General features: G+C 34.6%; 1 protein-coding gene across 1 annotated transcript in view; it reads right to left on the bottom strand.

Annotated features, from left to right (window-relative positions):
* Positions 1-1340: 1340 nt before the first annotated feature.
* Positions 1341-19338, bottom strand: part of PCDH9 (protocadherin 9) — a gene marked incomplete at its 3' end in the record, with an annotated part of 749604 nt that continues 731606 nt past the window's right edge. The window contains exon 4 of the mRNA XM_082754644.1: positions 1341-1714. Within this exon, the coding sequence (XP_082610770.1) occupies positions 1341-1714 (374 nt within the window). The remainder of the gene's footprint in view (positions 1715-19338) is intronic.

Consider the following 19338-nt stretch of genomic DNA (forward strand, 5'->3'; position numbering starts at 1 on the left):
CTGTTACATCATGAAGGCACAACACATTAAATATTCTGTGGTTATGGTCTAAAAACACTTGTGTTACTACAACATTAATTCAGATGAAGATCAACACAAATGCTGCTGTTTCAGTAATACAAACTGTCTTAGGTATAGACACACACTTGCCCAATTAGAAAAACATGATTATTGTATTTTGTTCATGTATAATTTCCTCCATATATTCCATCTGAGATCAATGTCAGCTACCACTCGTTAAATGCTAGACTGCAGCTAACTTGATCAAGGATTTCAAATTAACATCTTTCCCCCATACCTGTTCCACCAACAAAGATCTAAATATTCTCTCTTTTGCAGTCTCCCTGTTTTATGAAACAAAATGGAAGTTAAATAATAATAATAATAGTAATTTGCTAACATTTTAAGCCCTTTCAGGTACCCTTTCATTGCTTAATATTTCAGGAGGAAAAAAAAAATTAAAAAAATAAGGCCGGCATCACTTGCTACTACATAGAAAGAAAAACTTTTTTTTCTTTCCTTTTCTTTTTTTTTTTTTTTTTTCTTCATTTCCTTTCTACCAACAGCCTTCTCTCCCACCTCATCAATCCTTTTTTGCATTTTAACACAAGTTCTTTGAGCTCCTTTCAATGTAGTGTGTCAGAGAGAATACTAACACAGAAACACCATCACTGAAAATGAAAGCAAAACAACAGGAAGCAAATGAAAGAAAGTAAAAAGCAATTGTGAAACACCGAAATATGCTACCATATCTTTTCAAGTGAATGTTATAAGTACACGAAATTTGTAAGTAGTAATTGTTTCTATTTACAAGTATTTGAACACTGATTGACTTATAAGTGTCCACTAACATTGTTAATAGCACAATAGGTTTAATGTTTACAGTTTCAGTTGTTTTGTTTGCAATATGATCTCGAGTATAATGGTCCCAGCATAGTTCAATGACAACAAAAGCACAATTTTCTAACTGGATATTCTTTTTAATCATTGCAATACACTGAACTTTCTTGCACTCTCACTCTCCAAATGCATCTTCCGTTGTTCATAGCAGCAGTCCAGGGTCAAAACAAATAAACAAACAAAAAGAATATTTGCAAACTGGAGAGATCGCTGCAGATTTTAATCAGGTCTATTTAACAAAATCACACAACTAGTAGAAACACTCTTTCCTGTTTCAGGACATCATACCTTCTACGGTGCTAACATAAAGATATGCATATCTCTAGTAGGTGAAGCATAGTTCTAGAGTTCTACCTAGGACATAAAGCTCTGACACACACACACACACAGTATTAGGAAGTCTAAGTAGGCTAAAGTCATTGGTCCAAAGTAATCCTTTCTTATAGCTGGTGCTCCTTTGGACTCTCAACAGCTCCCGAGGCCTGTTTATAAGACTTCAAATTGGCCAGAGGAATGTCAGTCATGTGATTACCAGTGTTGAAGTGGCCCTCACTGGAACCATACTGCTTTCGGTCACTGAACTGGTTTCTGTTGCTATCTTCTTTCCAGGTCCTGGTCAATGTGTGTCCATTAACTAGTTTGTCCTTCTTAACCCATTCTTTCTGAGGTGCAAAGGTAGAGAGAGGAGACTTTGGCTGTTGGTACGATCCCAAGCTGGGAGGCATCCAACAGTTATCTGAGTGACCCAAAACCAGGCATTCTTGCGTGCACATCTCCGTAGCTTCAGCTAATCCTCGTGGCCCTAGAGGCCCATCTGTAGAAGACAAAAAAAAAAAAAAAAAAAAGGGGGGGGGGGGGAAGGGGGAGGAAGAGGGCGGAGGGAGAAGAGAGTAAGAGAGGAGAGGAGAAAGAGAGGGAAAAAAAGACATAATATTAGATTGTGATATTTTTTATTACATGTGTACATAAACGTCATAAGAAAATTAATGAGTTTGAAACAAAATACTGCTCTCTTTCAGAAAAATCTGTTAATGTTCATGGTAAATTTTAGATAAATTTTCATCGCATTGGGATGGCTGCTTTGTGGGGCATGTGTTCTCTATATATACAGTCCCTGAATGTAGGCATATACATAGTATATGTATGCATATACAGTTTTCAAAAGTGGAAATACAGTTCTATTAGCCCTAAGTTATCAGTCTCAAGTCCTACTTTGAATAAATATAACTCCTCTATTCATTCATACTTACTGAAAACATAGATCTAGGTGGGTGAATACGTCAGTGGAAGTAAGTATAACCTTGCAGATTTTGAGTGAGAATTTATGTTCCTAATAAAATTCTATAGTCTTCTTTAATGTTCTGCTCTGCTTTCAGCTCATCTTATGCCTGTAATGCCTTGGCAAACTAACAGCCTACTTCAGTCTGAGAAACACTTTTGTTATCCAAAAATGGGCTGCCCAAAGGAATTCTCTGAAAAATTGTAGCTTCTACTATTTTACTAATTCAGATCAGGGTGCATAATTCTAGATAGCTACCCATAAAGCTCTGATGTACACTCCCCAAAAGTGGGAGCCAAATTAAACTGTGCTGGATTTGATATGAAACCATGAAACACTACAAAGATTGTAATAGAAAACAGAGTAAAAACTGTGATTCTTCTGGCTATTAACACACGTCTCAGCAAAAATAAAATTAAAGGGATAAGAAAAAAAAAAAAAAAAAAAGTATGTAAATCTTGTTCATGATAAAGAACTTTTCTCATAATTCTCTGTAAATGAGGAATAAGAGACCACAGGAGGCAGAAATGAAGACTGCTAATGCACTATGAATATTAAATATCCACATCATTTTTCACAACTACTGAGGACACAGTTGGCCAGTTGCAAACATCTTGCAATCTAGCAGGTCAACCATGTCTTCAGCAGCACTAAATTCTTCTAAGTCTTACTGCATTCCAAAATGACTGAACTTTCTCATCTGACTAGAATGGGTTTATAAGGAAGGACAAGCCAGTAAAAAGGTAGAGAAACCACTTTGTGTGTCTTTGTGAGATATTTCTCAATATCTGAGATAGGCTTTGTCATGATTTGGTAACTGTATTGTAATTTTGAGCAAGAATTTTGAGACCTCTTCCTGTCTTTAGAGTAAATCAACTGGCTAATGTTGTAGATATTTGAAGAGTTAAGGAGACATTTTTCCTTGATTAAACATCCCAGTGACAGGAAGGAAATTACAGATTGATTTTTGAGAAAGAATTTTAGCAGGTAGGAATGAATAGTGAAGTTATAAAGCATCTTTAAAAGCAGTACTAATCAAGAAAAATGTCAGTGGTGTATCAGCAAAAGTGTCTTTACAATAATATAATTGAGATGCAAAATGATAAGTGAGGACACTTTAACAAAGATTTCTGTTTTACAATGCTAAAGAATATTTCATTCTCTTGTACCCCACGCATGTACATTAAATTACTCTTAGTAATATGCCTTTTTCTGATTAATCAAATTATCCCAATTAATTTAAAGGAAATTAATATTCTTTCACAGTTTTTGTTTGTTTTTTAAATTGTAACATAACAACACATGGTAGTCATTTCCATAGATTATCAATACACTGCTTTTACACACATATTGAGAATGTAATAAAATATATTTCTGCATGTTCAAATATAACTTGTTGTGTTATTTCTGAATAGCTCCTCTTTTTGAATATCTGAAGAATACAGTGTTGAAGTGACAAAACGCAATCAGCCGTAAAAAAAAAAAAAAAAAAAAAAATGTTGCTTCTTCATTCCCTGTATAATACACTGTCCTACTGGTTTTGATTAAAACATAAAAAAATGTACAGAATTAATACCCGTTTTCATTTAGGTCAATGCAAGATGAAATAATTAAGAATGACCAGGAAAGAAGAGAGGAGAGGGGAGGGGTGGGGGGGGACGGGAGGGAAGGCAGGAAAAAATAAAATAAAATAAAATAAAATAAAATAAAATAAATAAAATAAAATAAAATAAAATAAAATAAAATAAAATAAAATAAAATAAAATAAAATAAAATAAAATAAAATAAAATAAAATAAAATAAAATAAAAATAAAATAGCAACTGTAAAGAAGAAGGTTATCAGAGATTTCAAGGAGAACCAAGAACTTTGATACTAAAATGAGGACTGTGATAATTCCCTGTGAGAATAACACTATTTTCTTCTATAAAAATTAAAAAAAAAAAAAAAAAAGTAAATGAAATAAAACATATGTGTCCCTCTAAACTACATTAAACGCTTTTTTGGGGAAGATCTACTTCATGTATTTTGCTTTCTTCTTTAACAGTTTTAGGCTGTTGATGCCGTTAAGCTAAGAATGGGCTTAAATATACTTTGCCTTAGTCATATTTAAGCTGTTAAATTTTCTGGAGAGCTCTGAAATATTAAGATATCTATTACTGTGAACAACAGAGAATAGGAATGGGATGACAATGCTGAGATGATCACCTAACCAGGAGGAACAGTTCCTTTTTCCGTGGTCATTGTTTTTGTTTTTGTTTGTTTGTTTCCAAAGGTTTGGTTTGGCTTGGTTTAACAAAGAACTGCTGTCCCACTTGGACTGGTGCACACATCCTCAACCATTCAAAACTCCTTATGCAGAGATTTCAGCTAAAGCCAAGACCATCATAGCCCCTCTAGGGGATGAATTATAGTTTTTGTATGAGTGTAGGTCACACCAAAAACCAGCTGTAAGCAGAGTGAGACCTCTGCTCTTAGAAGGGGACTAGGAAAACCAGAGTAACACTTGCACACTTGTTTTAGCAGTATAATCATTCAGATCGCTGTGAGGTATGGTGAAAGTTTGCACACACCTCTACTTATGCTTGTACATAGAAATCTGTGAATGAAATACATATTCAGACTTGGGAACAGGTTTACACTCCTACTCATGTCAGTGTGAATATTTTCAAATACTCTGACTCATGCTATCCAATCTGTAAAATACAAGGAAGATTTACTTGCTTTATTAAAATATTGTGAAGTTTAAGTTTCTAGAAGGCCTTGGAAGGGTTCATCTAATACATAATTAGAGCTAAATTACTTTAATTACTTTTGTTTTAAACCATCACAAGAGAAAAAGAATTCCACAAAGTTTTTTTGTTGTTGTTGTTTATAAACATAGATTTCTTTAAGCAATCTATTTTACTATTGAGCTGCTACAAGGAATGATCATTCTGTCTGGTTCAGGAGTAAGGCAGCTTCATTCATTATGTGTGTGATGCCTGTCATATCTGATTTCCAGTTAAGTCCCTTAGGTACAAGCACGATGTTTTTGTAAATGTTTTTGATAATAATGTGGATTATGAGAATTTAAGGAACTCTACAGGTATCCTACTGTAAGATTCTGGAAGAAGAAAATAAACAGATTTGGGTAAATTGTTTTTTTTTTTTTTTTTTTTTTTTTTTTTAAAGGACCACACACACACACACAAAAAATATTATTTTCTTCAAGGAATAATAATCATATATACAAAAAAAAAAAAAAAAAAAAAAGATATCTGGGTTTTCTTTAGCTTCTGTTTTGTGTAATTGTGTTCTCAAGTATAAACATATTCTTTTCTCAGACTCTCATTCAGATTGCTATTCAATAGCATGAAGTGAAACAATCATGAGCAGTATGATAGGAGAGAGATCTTCCATGGGTAGCTTGCACTGAAGAGTCAGCTGTTTTGTATAGAGAAAGCACAATGTTGACTTAATAGTAATTATCTTTCTCCACCAGCACAGCTGAACAATAGCTTTCACCCAATTTTCTAAAGTTGTTTCATTATCACATACAATGACACCACTTAAAAACCTGTTCTTGCTGCTTTAATTTTATAATTGAATTAATTTGTTTTCTTTCTCTCCATAAAAATGTCACTGAATTTTCTGTATCAAGTCTTTCCACACTGAAGTACTTATTGATATGTTTTTTTCAAAGTATTTGTTCTTTGAACAATCCGTATTACATGAAGCTGGTTATCAGTCTTGGCTGCTTGAATATATAATGACACAAGTGCTGATAAAACTGTACAAGCCATCTGTCTCTGGAGTTAAATGTTTTGAAAACAACCACAAAAGTGCATAACAAACACTCCCTTAAATTGTCTTTGTAAATATTTATATCAGGTCTTACCCCAAAATGTTTGTTTATTCTTTTAATAGCTGTCAAGCAGATGTATGACTTGCTTCCTCAAAAGCAGACAGGTGTAAGAAGGAAAATAATGTATGCCACTAAGGAGCTAGTCATATCCTAATGGTGGAATTTCTGTGTGGTCTTTTATCTCTGTTTATTATACCCTGAAGCTAAATTGCTGTTTCATTGATTAACTTACTGCTGCAATTAGCAACTAGCTTCTGGTGTGTTGACCAGCTGCTTTTCAACCTGTTTCTTTAAAACTCTCTTCCTTAAAGCTGGAAATTAGAAAATTGTCATCAATGCTGAAGGAGTCAAGACTGTGAGATAAGTTAAATTCATTGAGACAGTTTGACTTTTTTTTTTTTTTTTTTTTTTTTTTAGTGTTTTCTTTTTGGAGATGTTATCATTAAGTACATTTGAAAAATAGCTGTGTTTCAGGCAATCATACTTACTTAACTTTTTGTATTACTTCTTTTTTTTTTTTTTTTTAAAAAAAAAAAGCAACAATGGTAGCAATGACATTTTTAGCTCTATTTAACCTCAAATACAGAAAATTGTGGCTTTTTTTTTTTTTTTTCCCCTTTAAGCTTTCATGGACTACTTTATACTTTACTAAATGACCTTTTCTGAAACTGCATGTCTTTTACAGACTTTTCCACATATATTGGATTTGAAATGACATTTCTGCATTTCATGGAGATTTTACAACTGCTATATGTAATAAATACAAAAACTGGAAACCAGTTTATAATAAATACGTTATTTTCACACTTTTTTCTCTTAAGTATTAGTGAAATAAATGAGAACCTGTTCTTTATTTCTAGCCTGGTTAAATGTTAAAAAAAACTATTTTCTTAATAGACATGAAAAAAAAAAAATCTATACAATTATGTGAAATACTTAAGTGATCCAAATATTTTCCACTGAACTGTAGATGTCTATGATTCAAACTATAATTCCAAAAATTGTACATGATGACTTCTTTGACTCTATCAGATTAATTTTGCATTGGGAGATTATTCAAGTACATGAAATCCTGCTTCTGCACAGAATTGCCTCCATCTTCTGATGACGGAAATGTTTCATGCATAAATCTAATCAGGGTTAAAAAAGTAAGTGTTCCCTTACCTTTATATACTGAATATCTCAATGTGGTTGGGATTTTAAAAGCACAACGAACGTAAAAACAGGTTGTAATTTTGAACAATAGAGCAATAAAAGCTAGTTTTTCTTCCTCTAGTTTATACTGATAGAAGACCTTTCTGTAATCTGCCTGCCTTTTTGATGGTTTGTTTTGTTTTTCAGAAATCACTTGTATTTAGAACACTTCTGGAAATGTGTGAGGCATAGCTCCAGTTCCCTTTTCTTTCTGATAGATTCAGATCCCTCTCTCCCACAGATGTACAAAATCAATGTCAATCTTGCTAACAAAAGCTTTTCTGTATTCCTTTCTGCAGAGATACTATGATACAAAGGGAATACTGAAATTAGTAATCTACTGTTGAAGAAGTGTTTTTTAACACCATGATTGCTATTAGAAATTATTATGAATTTTCTGTCTCGAGTTCCATTCACCTATAGTTACTCCACTTCAAAAGCTACAATGAAAGAAACCATCTCTAATCTTATTATTTTTGTTTGTTTTACTTCCTGGATAATTAATTCTACTACTGTTTACAAGCTACATCTCCCTCAGTAATAGCTTTGTTGTCATCGTGTTATTTTTAACTTGCCTAACTTTCTGTGACCATCTCCGATTACTTTTTTTTTTCTGAATACATACATGTATATACACATCTATGCATTTCCATTTGTGCATGTTCATGAAGTACTTATGTACCATAGAATCCACACTTTGAAACACAGGCAGGCTGGACTCATTTTCAGTTCCTTGCTTTTTCAAAGGCAAAACAACTTCCATCACTTGATCTTTAAAAGTTTAGCTTGTTATATGGTATTTTGGAGACTAAAGCATTTGGCTTCCTAGACCTGCTTACTTAGATGTTCCTTAGAAGGAATTCTGTGGCCTGTTTTGGCAGACTTGAACAAAAATGCTGCTTTATCCACTCCACTGTTCAACCAGATGCAGAGCAGGTGACAGAAGGCTGTTTGTGCACTGCTACATCTAAGCAAGTACACTTAGAGAAAGCATATAAGGAATTTCAGCAGTGTTTAGTAGTTTAGATTTATTTATAATACAACAAAGTGTTCTAAACCAACGTTTCTAAAAATAGTAAGTTCAGTTTATGAGTAAGTCTTTCCACCTCTGCCATCAAACACTTTTGAAATTAGTTCAGTTGCATGTTATTACCTTACTGTTTTAGTTCTAGTTCTCTTACACCAGAAATTCTTTAATACTGAATTTATGTGGGACTCAATACTCTGAGATATCTCTGAGTAAGAACGTACTTCTTTATGGTATCTCAGTTTGGTAGCTTGAAAAGTCACAGTGATTTAACCAAACTCTAGGGCTCATTTGTCCATATAAGATAACATGCAGCCCATTTCCCAACTCAGTGGAATACATCTTATCTGATTGTAGAATTTGTGAATGGTTTTCCAATAAAAGGGGTGGAGTAACCATCCCTGGGGGTGTTTAAGGAAAGGTTGGACCTGGTGTTTAAGGATATGGTTTAGTGGGTGACATTGGTAGTAGGGGGATGGCTGTACCAGACGATCTTGAAGGTATTTTCAAACCTTTATGATTCTGTGATTTTTAATAGAGGTCAAGCTTGCTTAGGGTTGTCTTGATTTTATTAATAGATAGATGAACTGACAAAGGTGACATTTGGGACCATTCTGCAGGCAAGTCAAAACTCTCTAAAATCAAAGGGGCATGGTCCATGCAATCAAGGGTATAGGAATATGCCACAGGAGGTGCTCTAAAGCAGTCATGGTCTGGAATGGAGCTGAGCTGCGTAGTGATTAGCTCAAACCTGTATAATTCTATGCTCCTCACTGGTCATAATAATCTAGCTCTGTTATTTATCACAGACTGCACACTGCCTATGTTCAGATCTATATGCCATCTTATTTTTTATGATTTAACTGGATGAAAGCTTGTATTAAAAAAGGAAAAATACCTTTAATGGGTAATTTCCTAGTTCTTTCTGTTATTAAAATTCTATGTATCATCAAATATAAAAATAAAAATGTGTTCTGTATAAACTTTTACTGAAGAATGTAGCCAATTGTATCACACTTCAGAAATACAGAATATAAAATAATCTGCTTTATTACTCTGGTTTAATGCACACTGTCATTAAAAACAAACAAATAAACAAACAAAATTTGTTTTCCACACTGATATTAGGGGTGCAGATAGTAATGTTATAGAATGAGGATGCCAATACCATCTACTTGGACTTCTGTAAGGCTTTTGACACAGTCCCACATGACAACCTAATCTCTAAATTAGAAAGATATGGATTTGAACAGTGGACCATCCGGTGGATAAGGAATTTTCTCAGTGGTCGCATCCAAAGAGTAGTGGTCAATGGTTCTATGTTCAGGTGGAGGCCAGTGGTGAGTGAGACCAGTGCTTTTCAGTGTTCTCATCAATGACATAGACAACGGGACTGAGTACACCCTCAGTCAGTTTGCTGGTGACATCAGGCTGAGTGATACACTTGATACCAAAGAAGGAAGAGATGACATTCAAAGAGACCTGGGCAGGCTGGAGAAGTGGGCCCATGTAAATCGCATGAGGTTCAACAAGTCCAAGGGTACTGCACCTGAGTCAGGGCAACCCCATACGTGAGTACAGACTGGGAGAACAATATATTGAGAGCAGCCCTGTGGAGAAGGAATTGGGGGTTTTGGTGGACAAAAGGCTTGACTTGACCCAGCAGTGCACTTGCAGTTCAGAAAACCAACTGCACCCAGAGATGCATCAAAAGAGGTGTGACCAGCAGATCGAGGGAAGCGATTGTCCTCCTCTTCTCTGCCCGTGTGAGGTCCCACCTAGAGTACTGCATCCAAGCTTGGGGGCCCCATCACAAGAAAGATACGGACCTGTTAGAGTCCAGAAGAGGGCCACAAAGATGATCAAAGGACTGGAGCACCTCTCCTCTGATGAACAGCTGAAAGAACTGGAGATGTTCAGCCTAGAGAAGAGAAAAGAACTGGAGATGTTCAGCCTAGAGAACAGAACGCTCTGGGGAGACCTCATTGAGGCCTTTGAATACTTAAAGTGGTCTTATAAAAAAGGATGGAGAAGGACTATTTACTTGGGTAGATAATGACTGGACGAAGGGGAATAGTTTTAAACTACAAGAGGTTAGATTTAGTCTAAAACATTAGGATGAAATTGTTCACTATCTAGTGAACTATCACTAGTGAGGCACTGGCACAGGTTGCCAAGAGAAGTTGTGGTTGCCCCACCCCTGGAAGTGTTCAAGACCAAGTTGGATGAGGCCCTGGGCAGCCTGACCTAGGGATGGAACTAGATGATTCTTAGGGTCCCTTCCAACCCAAGACATTCTACAATTCTCTGATGAGAAGCAAAAAAGAAATATAAATAGGATTTTTGAAAACTAACAACAACAATAACACAATGGCTTTTTAACATTAACAATAATAATAATAAAAAGATTAAATGAAGCTACTGCCATGAAGAATGTTATCTCATCTAATCTTATTTCCTCAAAATTAACATTGTTTCCCGGATCTTTAATCTTAACAGGATCATCTCATCTAACAAATACAAATACCTAGGAGGATTCAAATGAAGCTTATAATTTTGATTAGATTACTTAATGGATTTGAAGTACAGTCAGCATTCAAAGATTTAGATTAATATTCATTTTTAGCATTTTTTTCCTTATGTGGCTGTTTATTTTGCTGCTTATATATATGTATATATTCCCAAAGAATGGTGATGGATGGTGACAATAAAGTGGTCACAAACATTTTGTGTCAAAAGAAAAGGCAACCATGTCCAAAGAGGGGCAAGAAAGATGGTGAAGGGTCTAGAGAACAAGTCTTGTGCGAAGCAGCTGAGGGAGCTGGATTTGTTTATCTTTGAGAAAAGAAGGCTCACAGAAAACCTTATTGTGCTTTACAGAGGAAATAGCCTTAAACTGCATTGGGGGGGGTTAGGTTGAATACTTGGAGAAATTTCTTTACTGAAAGGATTGCGTGGCATTGGGAAGTGGTTGAATCATCATCCCTGGAGGTCTTCAAGAAATGTGTAGATGTAGAACTTCATAGAACAATTTAGTGGTGGACTTGTCAGTCCTATGGTCAAGGTTGGAATAGATGACCTTAGAGGTCTTTTCCAACCTGAATGATTCTATGATTTATTATCTTTTGTCTCTCACACCTCTGTATTTGTGGCACTTGATCAAAATATTTTGTTGATTTGATTTACAGGTAACCTGCTGAGACAGCAACACTTTTCACATGGTCACATTTTCTGATCTATTAATAGAATATGCTGTCAGTCAAAACAAACCTTAAGTCTCCATTTGAGAGATTCTGTCAACTGTTTATTATAAAATCAAATTTGGGCAAGTAATTCATCCACGTTGTGTATGAAAAAAAATATAGGATTCAATATTAATAAAGGTAGTATCCAATATGAGAACATCTGGCAGAATGCTGGAAAACTACTGCCACCAAGATAGCTGTGTAATATCTATTTCTCTACTATACAGTTTTTAAACTTTTTATGCAGCTACAATATGCCTTACCATTAGTTTATATACAGAAAAGGTTAAACCAGTCAACTTGCTTTTAATTTGAATTTTACGATCTTAAAAAGAAATCTAAATAAAATGGTTGCTTTTCTTGGTTGCTCTCTATCCCCTAATAGAAGCCTGATCTTCTTATGTGTAATAAATACATATCATGCCTTGAGGCCAGGAGTGGCCTCAGGTACCTGATGATTTTATCCTAGTAAGGATATTGGCTTTACTAATCCATAACTGAATAAAAACACAAGTCATTATCATCATATACATGTATATATATATCCATATGATGAAAGTGCTACATGTTCAGATATGTATATATTTATGTATTTAGTTTGTATGTACATTACATATATTTTATGTATTCTATTATATATGTATTATATATATATGTATATGTATTTTATTCAACTTAAAAAAATATTTTAATAGCAGAAATTAATAAATAGTATGCCATATATTCATAAAATCACAGAATGGTTCAAGCTGGAAGGGTTCTTTAAAGATCATCTAGTCCAATGCCCCTGCAAGTGAAGGAATCACTTAAGAAATGAGCAACTTAATTGGTACCAAGTCAGTTATGCAGTCATCCTAGCTTCCTATTGTCAAGATAGAGAGAAACATTTACACAGATTGATTCAGTGTTCTGAAGACCTAATTCACTTTCTGGAGCTGCAAATTTCTGTCCATTGATAAAAAGAAAATTCATTAATAAAAAGTGAATCCATAGATAGCAATTACCCATCTAGCTCTATATGTTTAAAACGGGTGTCATGAGTCTAGGATTTTGTTGCCATTCTAGAGAATGTAATAATAACTTCGAATCTGTCCTTTTCTAAATCCAATTAAATAAAGATTTTCTATTATAAACAACATGGTACAGCAGCCAGTAAATAAACCATCAGACAGCTACACAAAATACCCAATGGCAGTAACAATGATACTCAGGAAGAAGGATTCTATAAAGCCTGTAAAATACTTGTTGGAGGTGCTAGCCATAGTGAAATTATCTTTCAGAAAATAAATACTTCAAAATGATTTGAGTTCTTCACACTTTGAAATAGGTGGAGAACTCTGAAATGTTGCTATTTATGAGAGAAGACTGATATTTGAGGTTTCCTGAAGTCCTTATAGTAGGACAGGTCATACAGTTAAAAGCTTTGAGAATATAAAACTGTGAAAAAGTGAAGATGCTTATATTCCGTGGTTGAGATTTAAAATGGTATCTTTGTCAGCTATTTACTGCACCATAAACCCATGTGGGCTTTAAACTAGGAAAAACTTTATATTCATCCAGAGACACGTATAGTTTTATTTGCTGTAATCTCTCTAGGATATTCAAAGTGCATATAAAGAGTTAATGAAATCCAAGCCAAGTGTTAGGTTTCAGTAGTTTTGTTGGTTTATATACATCTTAGCTGATAAGTCATTCAGTAGTTGTCCCAAATATCTCCAGCTCCCCTGGAGATATTTGTAGTCCACCTTGTAATCCCCATGTATCTCCAGTTTCCCTGTAATCTTGAAATATTACTAGTAATAATATCTGGCCACTAGTCTAATACATACAGGATAACTTAAGAACAAAAGTTTATTTTTCTTATTTCAATAATTTTTTTTTGATATGAGGTATTGTATTCTAATAAAATTTAACTTTCTCTTAAAAAGAACACAGCATGTTTTAAAGTGACATAAAACTTTGTTCTTTCAAGCAAGTTCTAGAAATAGCAGTAGGCCAAGTATCTAGCATAACTTGACGAAAAAACCAGAGAACTACAGAGTCTCCAAAACAGAAGTTAACTATAATACACCACAGATACCACAGAGGCATATAAACAGGACACCAGGATAGGAGCCAGCAATAATTATCTTATTAATCACAGATATTGATAGTTTCATTCGATCTAGCTTTTATGGAAAAGGATATTTTGCCTTTGTCATACAAAGTTTCCATACTTCCAGGAAAGTCCAAGTTTTCACTACATTTCTGCATTCTTATATCAAGCAAACTGCAGTTTTATGAGATACTCCTGGCTGCGGCTTTCAGTTTATTTCTCTCCAAAAGTAACAAGACTGGATTTTTAATCTTGGGACAAAGATGATCATAACATAACCCCCATTTTTAAAAACAGAGGTAAGGGAAGACCTATAGAACTACAGGTCAGTCAGTCTCACCTCTGTGTCTGGCAAGATCATGGAGCAGACCCTCCCGGAAACTATGCTAAAGTATATGGAAAATAAGAGGGTGATTGGTGACAGCCAACATGGCTTCACTAAGGGCAGATTGTACCTGACAAATCTTGTGGCCTTCTTGTGGATAGGGGAAGAACAACTGACATCATCTGCCTGAACCTGTTCAAAGCATTTGACACTGTCCCCATGATACCCTTGTCTCTAAATTGGAGAGACATGGATTTGAGGGATGGACCACTGGGTAAGGAACTGACTGGATGGTCACACTCAAAGACTTGTGGTCAATGGCTCAATGTCCAAGTAGAGATCAGTGACAAATGGTGTTCCTCAGGGGTCATTATTGAGACCAGTTCTGTTTAATATCTTTGACAGTGATATGGGTGGTGGGATTGAGTAAACCCTCAACAAGTTTTCTGATGACATCAAGCTGTGTGTTGTGTGGGAAGGGATGTCTCCCTCTGGAGGGAAGGGATGTCGTCCACAGGGACCTGAACAGGTTTGAGAGATGGACAAACCTCATGGAGTTCACCAAGACCAAGTTCAAGGTGCTGCACCTGGGACAGAGCAATCACAAGCACAAATACAGGACTGGCAGAGAATGGATTGAGAGCAGCCCTGAGGAGAAGGACCTGAGGGTGTTGGTTGATGAGAAGCTCAGCATGAGCTGGCAATGTGTGCTTGCAGCCCAGAAAGCCAGATGTAACCTGGGCTGCATCAAAAGAAGCATAGCCAGCAGGTCAAGGGCAGTGATTCTCCCTCTTTGCTCTGCTCTTGTGAAACCCTACCTGGAGTACTGCATTCAGCTCTGGGGTCCTCAGCATGAGAAGGGCACGAACCTATTAGAATTCCAGAGAAGGACCACAAAGGGCTGGAGCATCTCTCTTATGAAGACAGGTTGAGGAAGTCGGGATTAAGCCTGGAGAAGAGAAGCCTGGAGAAGAGAAGGCTCCAAGGAGACTTTATAGTGTCCTTCCTCTACCTAAAGGAGGACTACAGGAAAGATAGGGAGAGACTCTTTTTCAAGGAGCCTAGTGACAGGACAAGAAGTAAAGAAAGGACAAGGTGTAAAAAAGGGTAGACTTAGATTAGATGTTAGAAAAAATATATTTTCTGTGAAGGTGGTGAGGGTTCCTTCACTGGAACACAATGCCCAAAGAAGCTGTGGATCCCTGGAGGTGTTCAAGGCCAGATTGGATTGACTTTGGGCAACCTGATTAGCTGGGAGGTATCCCCGCCCGTGGCAGGGGGGTTGGAATTAGCTGATCTTTAAGGTCCCTATCAATCCAAACCATTTTGTGATTCTATGAAAAGTGCCAAGTTAATAGTTTTGGGAACTTTAGCAAATTTTTAACATAAAGATGTTATTGGTGTAACAATCAGTTACAAGATCAGTGTAGTTTCAGCTTAAATTCTATTACTTAGCTGTATTTATAAACATTCAACACTATTTCCTAGGTATAATTTTTAATTTTTTAGCAGTAGATTAACCTGTGTATAGCAGCAAGTGCCAAAGTAAACATTTTTCTCATGATTGTATGAATTAAAAATAATAATAATTATTATTATAACTATTATTAAAAAATAAAAAATAAAAATCAGTTGCTTACTTGAAAGACTACATGAAAAATGGGAGCAGGAAAGACAACATCAAAAAGTTGCAGATCTTGTACTCCAGAGAGCAGATCATCTAGCAGCAAAATGAAAATACGTACATATACTACAGTGTTTAAAAATATAGTTCAGGCTATTTTTGTTTTATTTTGCACACAGATATGAAATATGTAAATAAATCTAAGTTAAAATCCATCTTTTTTTTTTTTTTAATGAAGCTTTGTAGACTTTTTGCCACTTGACTATTTTCCTGGTTATCTTCAGCACAATTCAGACTAAAATCAAACTTAGGTTAAACACAATTTGTTGCAAATCTGTGTCAGATGCCTTATGTGTAAATTCTATTCTGTAAATAAGTAGCTTAACTGAGTTGAAAGGATCTTTTGAAGTATACTTCTCTTTGTAGAATTAGGACCTAAAACTGCAAACTTAAGCTACATGAATCTGAATAACTGAAGTATCAGTAGAAAGTGCCTAAATTAGGTGCATAGAAAGCTTGATTATACTGTTATTTTTGTTTTCCATTCTACACAAGATATATGCTTGATAATTTTCACAGGACACAGATGTCAGAGATGCCATTAAACTAATCCAGAGATGAAAGAACCATTTCCTAATTCTGCTTGTATAACCATATCTCATTTAGTTTAATGTGTAAAATTCAGTTCAGTGCCAGTAGAATTGTTAGAATTGCAGGTATATTGCATGAATACTAGAAAAGGCTTTATTTCCTTACATTTGACTCCTGCCCATGCTACAGTTTCTTCAGTTTCTTTAAAAACTGTGTTCACTTGCAATGTGTTTTGTTGTTGGCAGTGGTGGTGGTTTGTTTGTTTTGTTTTGTTTTATTTTCAGGAGATATCTGTGTCTTTTAATGAGCTTATATAATCTACAATAAAGCTGCCATTAAACAAATAGTCCTGAGACAAAACATAATAATATGCTTCAAAATGAATTTGTATATCTTACATATAATATGCTGAATATTAATGTGGAAGCTATATCAGCATACTGTTTTCCAACTAAATGTGGTTAGTCACACAGTCCTGTTATAATTCTTAGCAAGAGCTATACTGAAGAAAAAAATCTTCATGATACTAAAGAGGAAATCAAATTATACTTCACGAGAATAGTGAATCCACATTTAATGGAGATTGAAAAGTTTCTTTCATCTTCTTCCTATTTAATGAAAAATCTCAACAAACTAAGCTTTCCAAAACTCTTAAACTTGCTTCTTTCCTTCTCCTTCTCCTTCTCCTTCTCCTTCTCCTTCTCCTTCTCCTTCTCCTTCTCCTTCTCCTTCTCCTTCTCCTTCTCCTTCTCCTTCTCCTTCTCCTTCTCCTTCTCCTTCTCCTTCTCCTTCTCCTTCTTCCTTCTCCTTCTCCTTTTGTTCTTCTCCTTTTCTTCTTCTTTTTTTTTTTTTTTTATTGTATTACATTTATTCTTGCAAATAATTCTAAAAATACAGGCCACTTCAATTTGCATCCAAACCTAAGGACACACTGTAAAGATTGTCTGAAATCTGTGCATAAAGTGTACATATGGTATGTCCCTACCAACACATTTAGAGGAATATCCTGGCTGGTGTCTCCAGGTATCTGAACTTGTTTAAGACAACAAATATTTTTAGAGAGAGAGAGAAAGAGAAAAATGAACTAAGATGTATTTAGGGAAGAATCTGTGCATGTATAAACAGACCATGTATGTAAACATTTAAAATGTTCTTTATTTTCTCCTTTGTGTTTGTACATTGCTTGATTTCTAAGTAATTAAAAAAATCTCAAGTAATTAAAAAAATCATTTGGCAGTTTAGGAAACTTGGTTTATGTGTAAAAATAGTGTAATATTGTAGTGTAATAGTGTAATATTGTAAAAATATGTGTAAAAACAGTTTGGGGCAGGAGCATATCAAGACAAATTGTTGTTTTCCTTGAACCATTGTTTTTGTATAATATCAAAAGACATGATTTAAGACTTGCTTATCACCTTAGAATTCATTTCATGTGTTTAGAAACTTATCTTCCTTGCTGAGTCATATAAAAATCTGACTATTTATACAAATCTGACAAAATAAAGGTTATGAATATTTGGAAGTTCTGTCAAGGTTGGTTTTTTTTTTCTTGTTTGTTTTTGTTCTTTTTTTGTTGTTGTTCTTTGTGATTTTGTTGTTGTTGTTGTTGTTGTTTTTCCAATTTGAGACATAAAGTTAATTTCAAATTTCTGAACTCATTGTTTTTATTTTCTGTTTTGTAGTACAACACAGAATATATTTTGGCAGTTTATTGGAGAATAAAAAACTGTACACCAACTCAGTTTAGGAACTTAAAATTGTATTTTTCTTCCTGTGTTAAAAAAAAAATATATATATATAAAGTAGCTGATTTACTAATACGTGAAAAGTAAATGAAAAATTGCAGTTGCCCAGTTTAGTTTGCTTAATGTTTCACTGCTTCCCCTCTCTTTCATGAACTACAGTTCAGGTGTTAATTAACATTTATAAAAAGCTTTGTCAAACACCTAAGAATTATTGTTCAGTTAATGCCTTTGTCCTGTGCTTGGGTTCAATGACTGATTTGAACTGAAGAATGATGAAAAGGATCACTAGTTAATTTTTTTCCTGTAACCTTCAGCCAACAGTGTTGCTTTCGAAGGAGAACTGTTATAAAATTTTAGTTATGATGATATTAACAGTCATATTTGAGAGGATTATTACCCTTTCATCAAGTGAGTTAATTTATTAAATGCTAACTTCAGAGGTAGCGTGCAATTTAAAGGCAATAGCAAACACTTAAAAGCACAATAATATACCTGAGATGTGAGAATACTTTACTAGTATTCTAAAAAAAGAAGTATTCCAGAACCATTTATTCAGTGGGATAACAGAGACAGATATATGTGTCTCTACAGGTTCTGTGGATATGTATTTCTCCTTTGAAATAGGATGGAATTTTATGAATGCCTTCATTGGGTACAAAACTGTGTTTTTTGTCTCTGCAAAACGTCAAATGAATTCCACTGGAAAACTTGATTTAGGAAGTCACTCACTGAAGGAAACAGATCAATTCTCTAGTGAACTACAGGTCATTCCTTCAGTATTTAGTTTCTCTATATAACACACCAATTCTTAACAAGTTCTTCAGCTCATGACTCTACTTTTCCCAAGCTGTCTAAATATAGTTCTGTTTTCTCTCTTTTTGGCACATTTTCAACTCAGGTCTCATCAATATTCCTGTTTATTTTCCACAAAACTATTTACTCTCACCGTCTTCACAGCTGCCTGCATGATAAGCCCTTCACATTTATATCACTGAATTTAGTCACCAGATTTCCCTTATAAAAAGTGAAGGGCTTCTTTTTGTATTGAATTTAAGTATAAAACTTAAGATAATTTAAATGCAGACCCATTTAGGATTCACCTACCTTAGTGTTCTGCTCTAAAGTCATCTGAATGGATTATGAAGGTTTTCCTTTTTTATTTTCACAACTTAAAGACAAAAGTGATGAAGTGTTAAAGAGAAGCTGTAGGACTAAACTGTAGGACTAAGATTCAGCTTCAGCTTCAAAATTTAGATGGCTACAATGTATGTATCTACATGGGAACCATGGATTTTCTAAATTTTCACTTTAATTAACACAGATCCTGTCAATTCTATAGTCCCAGTCATAGAATCATAGAGTGGTTCAACACAATACAACACAACTGAAATGTACAGAAGTGAATCTCAATAGCTCTTTATATTACTCTACTGACAGTACTGATTACATCTCCATTAACTATAAAGA

Source organism: Aythya marila (genome assembly GCF_965140915.1).
Source record: "Aythya marila genome assembly, chromosome: 1".
Classification (NCBI taxonomy): domain Eukaryota; kingdom Metazoa; phylum Chordata; class Aves; order Anseriformes; family Anatidae; genus Aythya; species Aythya marila.